At 40.2% G+C, this 16,007-nt stretch overlaps 1 protein-coding gene across 3 annotated transcripts in view; it reads right to left on the bottom strand.

The window, feature by feature from the left end:
• Positions 1-16,007, bottom strand: part of ADAMTS6 (ADAM metallopeptidase with thrombospondin type 1 motif 6) — a 272,216-nt gene that overhangs the window by 230,158 nt on the left and 26,051 nt on the right. For all 3 annotated transcript variants that reach the window (XM_040421333.1, XM_040421334.1, XM_040421332.1), the window contains exon 3: positions 15,440-15,804. In XM_040421333.1, coding sequence (XP_040277267.1) covers positions 15,440-15,804 — 365 coding nt within the window. The remainder of the gene's footprint in view (positions 1-15,439; positions 15,805-16,007) is intronic.

Raw genomic sequence — 16,007 nt, forward strand, 5'->3', positions numbered from 1 at the left:
CTGACATGTGTCACTTTATGTGGTAATAACTTTGGAACACTTATTTATCCAAGCCATTCTGAGATTGTTTTCTCGTGACACATTGTACTTCATGATAGTCATAAATTTGAGTCAATATATTTTAGAATCACAGTATTTATAGGGACGCTAAAAATAAAAATAACAAACCAACTTTATTCTGTCACTTGCTTAAAAATAGGGGGAACTCCACCTAAAATGTATTGTTGTCCAATATTATACCACAGAGCTATCACACAACTATTTGATTATCCAGCTGAATACATACAGTACAGACCAAAAGTTTGGACACACCTTCTCATTCAAAGAGTTTTCTTTATTTTCATGATTATGAAGGCATCAAAACTATGAATTAACACATGTGGAATTATATACATAACAAACAAGTGTGAAACAACTGAAAATATGTCATATTCTAGGTTCTTCAAAGTAGCCACCTTTTGCTTTGATTACTGCTTTGCACACTCTTGGCATTCTCTTGATGAGCTTCAAGAGGTAGTCCCCTGAAATGGTCTTCCAACAGTCTTGAAGGAGTTCCCAGAGATGCTTAGCACTTGTTGGCCCTTTTGACTTCACTCTGCGGTCCAGCTCACCCCAAACCATCTCGATTGGGTTTCGGTCCGGTGACTGTGGAGGCCAGGTCATCTGGCACAGCAGCCCATCACTCTCCTTCATGGTCAAATAGCCCTTACTTTCAAAGTTTTCCAAATTTTTGGGCTGACTGACTGACCTTCACTTCTTAAAGTAATGATGGCCACTCATTTTTCTTTACTTAGCTGCTTTTTTCTTGCCATAATACTAATTCTAAAAGTCTATTCAGTAGGACTATCAGCTGTGTATCCACCTGACTTCTCCTCAACGCAACTGATGGTCCCAACCCCATTTATAAGGCAAGAAATCCCACTTATTAAACCTGACAGGGCACACCTGTGAAGTGAAAACCATTTCAGGGGACTACCTCTTGAAGCTCATCAAGAGAATGCCAAGAGTGTGCAAAGCAGTAATCAAAGCAAAAGGTGGCTACTTTGAAGAACCTAGAATATGACATATTTTCAGTTGTTTCACACTTGTTTGTTATGTATATAATTCCACATGTGTTAATTCATAGTTTTGATGCCTTCAGTGTGAATCTACAATTTTCATAGTCATGAAAATAAAGAAAACTCTTTGAATGAGAAGGTGTGTCCAAACTTTTGGTCTGTACTGTATGTGTGAACACAACCACATTAGCTCCTATATCAGCTGCTGGGAGCAACCTGTGGTGAATACTCGAATCACACTGGATATTTGTGATATTTTCACAATATAGCTCTAGTATATCATCGATAGTGAGGATCAGTAATGGTGGGAAGGGATATGCCTAATGATATTCAGCACATTGTCATATAGTCTACCTCTCCTCCAACACCCCTACTACAATACTGAACTCACTCACTACTAGCTTGCATTAAAAACTAACTGACGCTGTCTAATACATCTATGATTCGTCTGCTAACACTGACTGTAGCTTCAACACTGTCTCGACACGTTTCTGGTAACACTACCTCCTCAGGAGCCTAATTCCTACTTCTGTCAATATTCCTTTGTATTATTAAGACAGACAAACAGACATATAGCGAGCACGCCACCTCTCACATGTGGCACTTGTGCGGCCGTGAAGAGGTCACCAAATTCTGAATGCTTTGACCAGGTGGCTCCACCTACTAGCGGCCGGCATATCCAATCAGCTGACCGCTGCTCGGGAGACAGGAGCACTCACTGAGAAACTCCCCCGGGCAGACGTCAGCTGCATCTCATGGAGGCCGGTCTGTATATACAGGTATCAAACCTATGTATCACAGGGATATCATACGGCGGACTTTAATATTTATCAGGCGATCCCAACATTGGGGGCAATATAAAACCAGGTTCCTAAACGGGGAAATAACATGATTACTATCTCTCATAAAATGTCCTAGATCGGCAACATATTATTGAATAATAAGGGCCACGTAACAACACATGTCCCAACGGGGGACTAGGTTGTGCAGGCCCTATAAACAAAGTATAATATGAGACAATGATACAACTTCCAGCAACGTCACTTGGCGCCCTAATATACAGATATCACTGCTCTCAATAATAAACCTTACTAATTGGAACTAGACTTTGTGAAGGTACAACAAGAGTTGTCAAATCAGCCACCCTAAATTATAATTTGTTTGGGGATACATTGGGTACTCGGATGGATATGTGTCCATCCAAAGGCCCAACCATCAAATAACAGAGGTGACTACACATCCACTGAGATATTACAGGAAACAACTATATGAAATGTGGTCATTTAGACCACCTGGACGTACTGTTCCAAGATGAAAGGTCCATTTGGCCTCTTTCTGAAGCAGACGCTTATCCATATCCCCCCCTCTGGGTGATGGTCTGACCACTTCAACACCCTGGAAGCTTAAGGTGGCTGTATCATCCCGATGACATTCAGTCATATGACGCGCAATCGGGGTATCCGCCTCTTTGCGTATATCCCCAAGATGTTCACCTATGCGCCGCCTGAACTCTCTCAGAGTCTTATTGCATTCCCACATGTGAGAGGTGGCGTGCTCGCTATATGTCTGTCTTAATGATACAAAGGAATATTGACACAAGTAGGAATTAGGCTCCTGAGGAGGTAGTGTTACCAGAAACGCGTCGAGCCAGTGTTGAGCTACAGTCAGTGTTAGCAGACAAATCATAGATTTATTAGACAGCGTCAATTAGTTTTTAATGCAAGCTAGTAGTGAGTTAGTTCAGTATTGTAGTAGGGGTGTTGGAGGAGAGGTAGCCTATTTGACAATGTGCTGAATATCATTAGGCATATCCCTTCCCACCATTACTGATCCTCACTATCGATGATATACTAGAGCTATATTGTGAAAATATCACAAATATCCAGGGTGATTCGAGTATTCACCACAGGTTGCTCCCAGGAGCTGATATAGGAGCTAATGTGGTTGTGTTCACACATATGTATTTAGCTGGATAATCAAATAGTAGTGTGATAGCTCTGTGGTATAATATTGGACAACAATACATTTTAGGTGAAGTTCCCCTTTTTTTAAGCAAGTAACAGAATAAAGTTGGTTCGTTATTTTTATTTTTATAGCGTCCCTATAAATACTGTGATTCTAAATTGTTGGTGACGTAATTGTGAATATCTATCAATAATTACGGTGAAATTTGGTCAAAATATTTTACCTTTATTTATGAAAAAATCCCAAATTTACCAAAAATTCTGAAAAATTCACAATTTTCTAAATTTCAATTTCTCTGCTTTTAAAACAGAAAGTGATACCTCATAAAATATTTATTACTTAACATTCCCCATATGTCTACTTTATGTTGGCATCATTTTATTTTTTTAGGACGTTAGAAGGCTTAGAAGTTTAGAAGCAAATCTTTTTAAGGACCATTTCAGGTCTGAAGTCCCTTTGTGGGGGCTTAAAATCGTAGAAAGCCCCCATAAATGACCCCATTGTGGAAACTACACCCCTCACGTTACTCAAAACTGATTTTACAAACTTTGTTAATCCCTTAGGTGTTCCACAAGAATTAAAGGAAAATGGAGATGAAATTTCAAAATTTCACTTTTTTTTGCAGATTTTCCATTTTAATCCATTTGTTTCTTTAACACATCAAGGGTTAACAGCCAAACAAAACTCAATTATTTATTACCCTGATTCTGCGGTTTACAGAAACACCCCACATGTGGTCGTATACCGCTATATGAGCACACGGCATGCCGCAGCAGAAAAGGAACGCCATATGTTTTTTTGAAGGCAGATTTTGCTGGACTGTTTTTTAGATGCAATGTTCCATTTGAAGCCCCCCTGATGCACCCTTATAGTAGAAACTCCCAAAAAGTTACCCCATTTTGGAAACTAGGGGATAAAGTGCCAGTTTTATTGTTACATATGATTTTTTTGATCATTCATTATTACAAGGTGACCAGAAAATTGGTAATTTTGGCAAAGTTTTTATTTATTTTTACAGCGTTCACCTGAGGGGTTAGATCATATTTCTATAGAGCAGATCATTACGGACATGGCAATACCTAATATGTATAATTTTTCTTATTTATTTAAGTTTTACACAATAATAGCATTTATCAAACTAAAAAATGATGTTTTAGTGTCATAGCTTTTTAATTTTTTTTTACCGATTGTCTTAGGTAGGGTCTCATTTTTTGTGGGATAAGGGGACGGTTTGATTGGTACTATTTTGGGGGGCATTTTTTTCTATTTTTTTATTATGAAATCTGGGGAAAGGGGCGTTTTTTCTTCTTTCTTTTTACTTGAAACTTTATTTTGAATTTTTTAAACTTTTTTTTTTTACACTTTATTTCTGTCCCACTTTGGGACTTCAACTTTTGGGGGTCTGATCCCCTCTGCAATTCTTTACAATACATCTGTATTGTAATGCATTGCCTGTTAGTGTATGACAGGTTGCCTAGGAGACCGGGCCTGGCTCTCCTGTGCACCCGTAGAAGGCAAGTCCCGATGCTGTGCAAGGCATTGGGCAGCCTCTGCAAGGCATCGGGCTGCCTTGTCATGCATCGGGTCCCTGCGGGGACTCAATGCGCTCCTTCACCCACCGCAAACCACCACTATGTCGCGGTCAGCGCTGACCGTGGCATAGAAGGGGTTAATCCAGATACAGCAGGAGCCCGGCTACCAGGAAATGCCGAACCCCTGCAGTGATCGGGCGCGCACTGCTCAGGTCCCTGCCCAATCACCATGACGTACTATTACGTCAAAATGCGGGAAGTCACTGACTTCTATGACATAATAGTACGTCACATGTCGGGAAGGGGTTAATAAAGAATCTTCATTTTAACCACAAAAATATTAATTTGAAACCAGAAGTTTACATACACTATATAAAAAGACACATATGCATGTTTTTCTCAATATCGGACATGAAATCAGAATAAAACTTTCCTGTTTTTGGTCCATTAGGATTACCATAATTATTATTATTTGCCAAATGCCAGAATAATGAGAGAGAGAATGTTTTAAGGCATTTTTATTACTTTCTGCAAAGTCAAAAGTTTACATACATTTCATTAATATTTGGTACCATTGCCCTTAAACTGTATGACTTGGGTCAAACATTTTGGATATCCTTCCACAAGCTTCTCACAATAGTTGGTTGGAATTTGGGCCCATTCTTCCTGACAAAACTGGTGTAACTGAGCCATGTTTGTTGGTCGCCTTGCTCGCACCTGACTTTTCAGCTTTGCCCATAAATTTTCTATAGGATTGAGATCAGGGTTTTGTGATGGCTGATGTCTTCAGATGTTGCTTCAGTATTTCCACATCATCTTCTTTCCTCATGATGCCATCTTTTTTGTGAAGGGCACCAGTCCCTCCTGCAGCAAAACAACCCCAAAACATGATGCTGCCACCCCCGTGTTTTACAGTTGGGATGGTGTTCTTAGGCTTCCAAGAGTCTCCATTTTTCCTCCAAACGTCCTGATGGTCATTATGGCCAAAAAGTTCAATTTTAGTTTCGTCAGACCATAGGACATGTCTCCAAAAATGTAGGTCTTTGTTCCTGTGTGCATTTGTAAACATTAATCTGGCTTTTTTATGTTTCTTTTGGAGTAATGGCTTCTTCCTGGCAGAGTGGCCTTTCAGCAAATGTTGATACAGTACTCGTTTCACTGTGGATATTGACACAATCTTACGAGCTTCCACCATCATCTTCACAAGATCTTTTGCTTTGGTTCTTGGGTTGATATGCACATGTCGGACCAAAGCACGTTCATCTCTGGGACACAGAACCCGTCTCCATCCTGAGCGGTATGATGGCTGGACATTCCCATCTTGTTTGTACTTGCATATAATTGTTTGTACACATGAACGAGGCACCTTCAGGTATCTTAAAATTGCACCCAAGGTTGAGCCAGACTTGTGCAAGTCCACAATTCTCTTCCTGATATCTAGGCTGATTTCTTTAGACTTTCCCATGATGCTACACAAAGAAGCAGTGTGTTTCAGGTGTGCATTTAAATACATTTACAGGTGTGTCTCTAATTAAATAACTCAGATGTTGCCAACAAACCTAACAGAAGCTTCCAAACACATGACATCATCATATGGGCAGTCCAGAATTCTCTAAAGGCATAGTAATCTTAGTGTATGTAAACTTTTGACATTACAGAAAGTAATAAAAATGCCTTAAAACATTCTCTCTCTCATTATTCTGGCATTTGGCAAATAATAATAATTATGGTAATCCTAATTGACCAAAACCAGGAAATGTTTATTCAGATATTGAGAAAAACATGCATATGTGTCTTTTTATATAGTGTATGCAAACTTCTGGTTTCAACTGTAATCTGAAAAGAAGAGAAATCTATAGCAGTGGAACTATCCATGAAAGAGAAGGAAGCAAAAATATGTGCTAAATAGGATTAGGAACGCACAACTAAGCAATTTTAATGCAGCACCCCATTCATTAAGCAAACTGTAGTATATTTTCAACACGTGACAATTTTAGCATGATTTCAAGTCCCAAGAATAGCATGCAGCGCACTCCAAAAGGTGCTGCTGTCAGAGAGGATTATGGCACACAGTATGCCATATTAACCTCATCAGCCTGGGGAACCTACAAGTGGCTTCTGAGGACTTAATTTCTGTATTCAATGCACACTGGCCCTCTAAGGGTACTTTCACACTAGCGTCTTTCTTTTCCGGCATCGAGTTCCGTCCTAGGGGCTCAATACCGGAAAAAAACTGATCAGTTTTATCCTAATGTATTCTGAATGGAGAGCAATCTGCTCAGGATGCATCAGTTCAGTCTCTCTTACGTTTTTTGGCCGGAGAAAATACCGTAGCATGCTGCAGTTTTCTCTCCGGCCAAAAATCCTGAACACTTGCCAGAATGCCAGATCCGGCATTAATGTCCATTGAAATGCCCCAAGTGTTCCGGCAAAACGGATCCGTTCTTCCGGTCCGCGCATGCGCCGACATTTAAATCTGTGAAAATAAATAAATACCGGATCCATTTTTTCGGATGACACCGGAGAGACGGATCCGGTATTTCAATGCATTTGTCAGACAGATCCGAACCCGGATGCGTCTGACAAATGCGTCCGTTTGCGTCCGGATTGCCGGATCCGGCAGGCAGTTCCGGCGATGAAACTTCCTGCCGAAATCCTCTGCCACAAGTGTAAAAGTACCCTAAGCCAAATATCCTGTCCTAAAAGAAGCAGTCAACACATAAGGAGCTGTGGGGTTGCAGTCAATCACTCTACAAGCTGGGCTCCTCCAGCAGACTAGCGGTAAGGATACCTGGCTGAGCAAGTGAAGGAAAAAGGGGTCACCAACATGTCAACATAGGAATAAAGGTACCAGCTTTGATATCACAGGTAAATAACTACTACACATTTGTAACAAAATTAAAGAAAGCAAAAGCCAACAAATCATCCATTACCTATAAAGATGTCTACAAATGCAGAAAACTGGTAGATGTGGCTTGTTACAACATCAAAGATCTACTACAAAAAAAGACCAGGTATGTGTCATGAGTGAAAACACGAGACTGCTGTTGGTCTTGTGCTGACTAAAGTGAGCTCCTTCATCTCCTGTACACCCTCAAGGAAGCATATATCCAGAAAATTGGAGACGCGTACACAAATCAGGAGGCCTTTGGTCCGATTTAAGCTGGCTTCCAGGAGTGATATTTATCTGGCAGCCACAGCACCACGTGCCTAAGAGAGCCAGTGGGATGGTGGCGCAGTATGTAACAGCATGGGAGAAAAAATAATGTTAAAGAAGAAAAGACTGTAGCAGAATGAAAAGGTTAAAGAAAGAAGAAACAGTAGAGAAGGAGAAAAAAAGACTGCAATACCTAGTTCCTATGTTCTTGAGATACTGTATCCAATGGTCCACTCCACACACTTTCATAATTACTGGTCATACCAATGTGTAGACTGGCCAGAAGGACCATTAGGCTAGTGCTATACTAAAAATGCTAAATAACTGCAATTCAAGCTCAATGTTTTCAGATTTTGTGAAGACTTATGGTCAAACAAAATTCACCAAATAGTCCTAGCCTGATTAATCCATTAGTGGAAAATAGATCATTTTAGGAAACTGAAGAGCTAGGTGTAAAAGTCGTAATGCTGCTGGTCCATGGTCTGGTCATGAAGTACTGTAACTGAAACCACAAAGATAACCCCACAAAGCAAAAACATGGCAAACCTTACAATCTGGGACAATTGGGGAGTAGATAAAAGAGCAATTAAGAGCTACATATAATAGTTTACTAATCTTCTAAAGATTTTGATGCTTTCTGAGGCTCACAATCTAAGGTCCCTATCAGTATGTCTTTGGAGTGTGGGAGGAAACCGGAGTACCCGGAGGAAACCCACGCAAACATGGGGAGAACATACAAACTCCATCCAGATGTTGTCCTTGGTCGGATTCGAACCTAGGACCCCAGCGCTGCAAGGCACCAGTGCTAAGCATATAACAGTGTGCCAATGATTACGGTATGTACAAAAGGCTTTGCTCACATCTTTTTGGAGATCGGAGGTACCTGTATATGGTAGGAGTGTTCCCTGATATACAATCCAATATATATATAGGCCCAAATGCACCATGCATCTGTATACTTTTTTTGTCTACTACACTTTCTTAAACAGTGCTTATACTGTGGAACATATTGGAAGTTTCCATCAGTGGTAAATGTTGGGAAATATTTCCGACATATATTGTACCTCTGATGAAGGAGAAGTGAATAGAGGCTACTAGTCTGTGACTCTTCAGGGAAGAGGAGCCAATTCACATATATGTATCTTGCACTACCTACTATTGAGTAGAGTGCCCCTCAACCCATTTAGTGGAAATCTGTCTCATACCTGAAAAAAAGATCTTTTAAAAGTGAATTCTAAAACAAAAAAAAAAAGAAAAACAATTTAAAAAAGTTTCACAGAATAACCTTATAAATCAAAGCTATCTGTAGGTGGACAAACTTAGGAGTAAAGGAAATGTGGCCTTCAGATATAAGTAATAGATTCTAAAATCAACCACAATTCTACAAATAGGAAAATCCTTCCTTGAGGGAAAGATTAAAAAAATAACATGTTAAATCCGTGTTATTTACTTTGTAATGAGTGTTTATTTTGCACTAAAGTATACGCTTCTACAATCCATTTCAAGTTCAAAGCACTGCAATTATCTAAGTGAGCCCTTAACATTTAAAGTGATGTCACGTAATGCTGTACTTTCCCCGCTAGCGCAAATTAAAGCAAATCTACAGCTCAACTGCTGGGTCCTTATACATGAAAGAAGAGGTTGTGTGATTAGCAGCTCAACCAAATAAAATGTACTGTTATGTAGCACTCGCCGTTCAAACACAACCTTTGTACGGTATAATTACTTGACTACTGTCCGTCATACAATTCTCTACAGGAGAGGGAGATGCTTTCCTTAACCAGAGGCAAAGAATCTCCCATCTCTAAGCAAAAAACAAAACTTCACAATCCTGGAAAAAACTTGAAAAAACTATTTTTCCTAGGTTACTGTAGATCACCTGCCCAACCTCACTTCCATCATTATTATATGAGAGGGTTGGCAAATTTTGGCATACTTAACCTGAAGGGGTAGTGTAGTTAAGACATATAAGACCATATCAACTATAGGCATTATTACAATGGATCCGCAAAAAAGGATCCGCAAAAAAAAAGGACGTCATCCGTTTTTTTTGCGGATCGCAAAACACATACGGCCGTGTGCATGTAGCCTTAAAAAAAAATATGTATCGAAAGCTCATATGTGCATGGATAAAATCTGGTACCTGATAAGCAACATACTAAGGGCTCATTCACACGACCATATGAATGCAAAAGATGCAGACAGCACACCGTGTGCTGTCCACATCTGTAGTTCCATTCTGTGGCCCTGCAAAAAAGATAGAACATGTCCTATTCTTGTCCACAACTGCGGACAAGAATAGGCCTTTCTATCATAGTGCTGGCTATGTGCGGTCCGTAAATTTTTATGCAAGAATTGTAGTGCAATTTTAGCGCATCTTAAGCCCGCCTCTTCCAGTGAAGATCCACCCATTTCCACTAAGCCCCATCCCTTGTTGAGTTTGTCGGGGGTAAAAAATAAATAAAAAAATAAATAAAAAAATAGATGCACTAATTTGCACAACTTTTTAGACACATTTTTGGCACAAACACATTAGTAAATCTGGGCCTATTAGAAAAAAAGAGTACGGTACTTACATACCGTAGTATACTGCAGTTAATATCTGCAGGTCTATAAAAAAAACAAGCGCTGACAATTTACTTTGGTGGTAATCTTCTGGTACAATATGCAGCACTTGCTACAAACTTCAGAACATCTGCTACATGATACCTATTGTGAATGCTTTGACAGCAGAAAAAGGGCAGATTGTTCCTATTCATCATTGTAAGCGATTTGTTTACAAGGCGACTGAGTCGGTTTAACCCTAAAACAATAAAATTCAGGAAACACAAATACATCTGCAAGACTCAAAAAGATCTGTCTACTTTCACGAATCAATACAGAAGGAAAATATTAAGCAACTTTGCAAACAGTTCCATTTAAAAATCTATTATTTGGTGTCTCTATTTCCTATGCAGATCTTTATGTCTATTTGGCAGCAGGTTACAAACAAACTCTAGGTATGCTGGTAAAGAGTTTATTACATGGGCAGATTTTCTGCCCAATCATCTCCAACGAACGTTTGTATAAACTGCCGCCGATTGCTCAATGAACGCTTGTTCATCTGCAATACAAATCTTTTGACATTTAAAAAAAATATTGTTTGCAGGCGGCAGATCGTGCTGTCTGATAACCACTAGACAGCATGAACAAGAAAAATCGAATAGGACAGCACCACTTACTTGAAAAAAATTCATTATATGGCAGCGGGGGTCGTGGCGGCAGGTCCCGGCCTCAGGGACCCCTCAAACGTAGAAAAAGCTTTCAAAAAGTCACGGCACTCTCGAACTTCAATCCAAATTTAGTGTTTAATCACAGCGAAAAATACAGCAACGTTGCGACACACAGGTCTTTCTCAAGCGACATGTCGCTTGAGAAAGACCTGTATGTCTATACGTTGCTGTACTTTTCGCTGTGATTAAACACTAAATTTGGATTGAAGTTCGAGAGTGCCGTGACTTTTCTAAAGCTTTTTCTACACTAGACAGCACAGGGACAAGCGATGGCATAACGATCGCTCCCCTCCATGCTGTGGAGGAGATCACTGCATGTAATTACAGCAGTCTCCTCTACTAGCGAGCAGGCTATTTTAAGGAGGGAACGCTTCCCTCCCGACAATCATCTGGGTGATTGGGGTGTCTAATACACCCTTAAGGTGGCCATACACATTAAACAAAGGTTGTTAGAAACTGTTGCAGGACCAGTCTACCATCTAACCTTAATTGGATGTACGACCAACGTTCGTTTGGCCTATGCCGAGGGAAGAAAGGATAAGGTATGCTGAATTTCAAAATGCCCAAATCCTTTTTCTTAAGAGAGATGCGTAAGTACCAGAGAAGTCTGGCAGTGGTTTAATCCAATTTCTCAATTCAGAACACATTCACATTTGGTCACAATGGTTGTCCATGTGTGTTTGGAGGTTGGGCTGAATAGATGTTTGATTTGAAGTGTTCAGCTGACAACAATGGAATGTGTATGGCCACCTTAAAGTGTACGCCCAGTTATAAACAAGTTTTCCAAAATTAATAGTACAGGTAAATATAAGAAACTTTGTAATAGATCTTATTACAAGAATTAGGCTTTCTCCTGGGCTTCTTGGGCCGCTTTACTCCTCTCTCCCTTCACTCAACCTCTTATCTCTAGTAACACTTATCTCCATCTCCAGCCTGGTAGACAAAAGTCTATGGAGAGAGGAGGAAGGATGAGGAGGTTGCTGCCATCTAAGGCTACTTTCACACTTGCGCTTTCCCTTTCCGCTATTGAGATCCGTCATAGGATTTCAATAGAGGGGGAAAATACTTCCATTTGGTCCTCATTCATTGTCAATGGGGACAAAACTGAACTGAACAAAATGGAGTGTACCAGAATGCATTCCGTTCCGTTTGGTTGCGTCCCCATCGCGGACAGAATAACAAGCAGCGTTTTTCTCTCCGCGATGTGGTGCGGAGCAAGACGGATCCGTCCTGACACACAATGTAAGTCAAGGATACGTTTTCTCTGGGGAAGGATACGCTTTCTCTGACACAATAGAAAACAGATCTGTCCCCCAATGACTTTCAATGGAGTTCATGACGGATCCGTCTTGGCTATTTTAAAGATAATACAACCGGATCCGTTCATAATTGACGCAGACGGTTGTATTATTAGTAACTAAAGCGTTTTTGCTGATCCATGACAGATCCATCAAAAACGCTAGTGTGAAAGTAGCCTAACAAGTGCTTTATTACCTCACTCTGAACAGTGGTAGCGTATTATCTTACCAAATATAGAGTCAAAAGTGCTAATTGTAGCAGAGCTAAAGGCCCCTTTACACTGCTCAATAAAGCAGACGGTTGTCGGGAATGAGGTTTTTCTTCTCGACAGTCATCTGCTCGTCAGTGGAGGAGATCATCATTTACATGCAGTGATCCCCTCCACAGTACGGGAAGGAGTGATTGCTAATGTCATCTCTCATATCCAAACAAAATCACTAGTTGCCAGCAGCAGAGACCTGTTTAGAAGCATGATCTGCTGCCAGCAAACAATCAACTAGGTGAACGAACCAAGGATCCTATTAACCGATGAACAAGTGTTTCACTCGTCTATCGGCAGCACCTTTACACCGACAGATTATCGCTAACGAGTGTTCAAACCCATGTATCCCAATAATTTACTGAAGATTATATATTTTCCTCAAATATAAACCATTTGCATTAATTTCATTCTGAAAAGATTTATGGAAAGTTGTTTCAGAACTTGAGGAACTCTTAGGCTCCTTTCACATGGGCGAGATTTCCGCGCGGGTGCAATGCGTGAGGTGAACACATTGCACCCGCACTGAATCCAGACCCATTTATTTCTATGGGGCTGTGCACATGAGCTGTGATTTTCACACATCACTTGTGCGTTGCGTGAAAATCGCAGCAAGCTCTATTTTGTGCTTTTTTTTTCACGCAGCACAGGCCCCATAGAAGTAAATGGGGCTGCGTGAAAATCGCAAGCATCCGCAAGCAAGTGCGGATGCGGTGCGATTTTCATGCACGGTTGCTAGGAGACAATCGGGATGGGGACCCGATCATTATTATTTTTCCTTATAACATGGTTATAAGGGAAAATAATAGCATTCTTAATACAGAATGCATAGTACGATAGGGCTGGAGGGGTTAATAAAAATAATAATAATAATTTAACTCACCTTAATCCACTTGTTCGTGCAGCCCGGCTTCTCTTCTGTCTTCATCTTTGCTGTGCACAGGAAAAGGACTTGTGGTGACATCATGGTGATGGATCATGTGATGGACCATGTGATGAGCACAGTGACGTCATCAAAGGTCCTATTCCTACTGCACAGCAAAGATGAAGACAGAAGAGAAGCTGGGCTGCACGAACAAGTGGATTAAGGAGAGTTAAATTATTTTTTATTTTATTTTTTAAAATAATCCCTATTGTACTATGCATTCTGTATTAAGAATGCTATTATTTTCCCTTATAACCATGTTATAAGGGAAAATAATAAAATCTACACAACACCTAACCCAAACTTCTGTGAAGAAGTCCGGATTCGGGTCTGGGTACCAAACATGCAGATTTTTCTCACGCGCGTGCAAAACGCATTACAATGTTTTTTACACTCGTGTAACGCACCAGCATCTTATCCGGCCCTAAAACATGACACCATCTAGTGGAGGATGTCTAAGTCCTAAGCCAAGAAGGATGCGTAAGGTCTTCATAAAAAATAAAATCCCTTCTAATTTCAGGGAGGAGAGCAACAAACTGAAACACAGCACCTTCACTTCACTGAGTACACCCAAAATTTGCCCCAACTACAAAACATAAATAAAACTACAAAAAAGAAAAGTTCTGACTTTTCGCTCTTCATCTGCATTCTTGATTTTAATAAGGCTACTTTTACACTCCAGTCATGTATCTGCAAAAACGGATCCGTTACAATAATACAACCGCATGCATCCATCATGAACAGATCCGTTTGTATTATCTGTAACATTGCCAAGATGGATCCGTCATGAACTCCATTGAAAGTCAATGGGAGACGGATCCGTTTTCTATTGTGCCAGATTGTGTCAGAGAAAACGGATCCGTCCCCATTGACTTACATTGTGTGCCAGAACGGATCAGTTTTGCTCAGTTTCGTCAAGCGGACAGCAAAACGCTGCAGGCAGCGTTTTGGTGTCCGCCTCCAGAGCGGAATGGTGACTGAATGGAGACAAACTGATGCATTCTGAACTGATCCTTTTCCATTCAGAATGTATTAGGGCAAAACTGATCCGTTTTGGACCGCTTGGGAGAGCCTATGACGGATGTCACAAACGGAAAGCCAAAACGCCAGTGTGAAAGTAGCCTTACTGTGATAACAACAGTGCTGATTACGTTCATATGAACCCTTAGGGAAATAATATCCAAATTATTCCAATAAAAAAGTCTCTACACCTCAACACATCCAAATTATTGTGTACAATTAGCTAAGGACAGGGTCCCCTACAGCATACTACCTAAAAAGATGAAGATCTTTTATAAAGATCTCCACCACACAGGTTCAATGAATTCTTTTTTGGCCTGTAGTCATTCCCCCCTCAGATGGTTTTAAAAGGACAGATGAGATTCTCTGTGCACTGGATGCATATATGTCCAGGCAACACAATAATAGTGGCACTTGCTGAATTATTTGTGGCTTGTCCTTTACAAATTTGGTATCAAGGACCTACTCTGCATTAGATACAACTCCTTTACAGATCCCCAGTGGCTCATATTAAAACCAAAAGGAGTGTCACTGGAGGTCTTCCACTTGGCAGTGACACTAGGCAGAATCCTTCGCTTTGATGGTCAATAATATCATGGCTTTGTTGGGGAAAAGGCAACAATTATTATGGTCACAAAGAAAGGTTCCATAAGGGTTGTAATACACCCTTCCCAGACTTAGAAGGCTTATTAATGGACAAATTTGCTCTTTAGGAGTCCAAGAAAGCAGGGTGACAACTCCTATTGGGAGCCGTACCAAGGAATTAGAAAGAAACCGAACTACAAAATACTGTAACTGATTTTTTAAAGAAAGCAAAGAAAACCCAAGTATCCTAATAATTTATCAGAGATTATATATTTTTCGCAAATATAAACCATTTGCAAGAATTTCATTCTGAAAATACATATACACACACACAATAAAAAGCAGCATGGACCATTAATCTACTCACCAAGCCGTTGCAGTTACTTAGAGCCACTTTCGTTGTGGTATTGTGGTCCTGTAAATATCCCGTATAGTGACAGTTGTCTATGGAATCGTGCTTTAATTCAGGCCCATTCCTGCCCCAGTACTCTACGGTAAAGTGTTTTGAGACCAGTTCTGTATTTAGAGTCAGGTTTAGGTGAAAGTGCTTGCCATATGCAGAAATTTTAAAAAATAACTTAGAAGCCTCCTGCTCTTGATCTTTAGGGTCCGTACTCCTCCTTTTCCGAGAGTGTTTGTCGTTCTTCACAGTATAACTGACGAAGGCCCCATTGTAGTCAACCCTTATAGGAACCGTCAGTTGATAGTGTTCAAGGTAAGACAGGAATTCCCCTTTGTGATTGCAAGACGGGTCAATCCATAAAGGGAGCATGCAAAGGAAAAAGAAAGTAACAGGAAGTAGTACATAAAAGAGTAGTACATCAACTAATTCTATATTATTATATACCAGGCCCGTCATCTGTATCTTTACTATACACAATGTAGGGTGGTACACTGTAATTCCTACAATATTAGATAGTGGTTTAACTTAAAAT

Source organism: Bufo bufo, chromosome 2 (assembly GCF_905171765.1).
Source record: "Bufo bufo chromosome 2, aBufBuf1.1, whole genome shotgun sequence".
Lineage (NCBI taxonomy): Eukaryota > Metazoa > Chordata > Amphibia > Anura > Bufonidae > Bufo > Bufo bufo.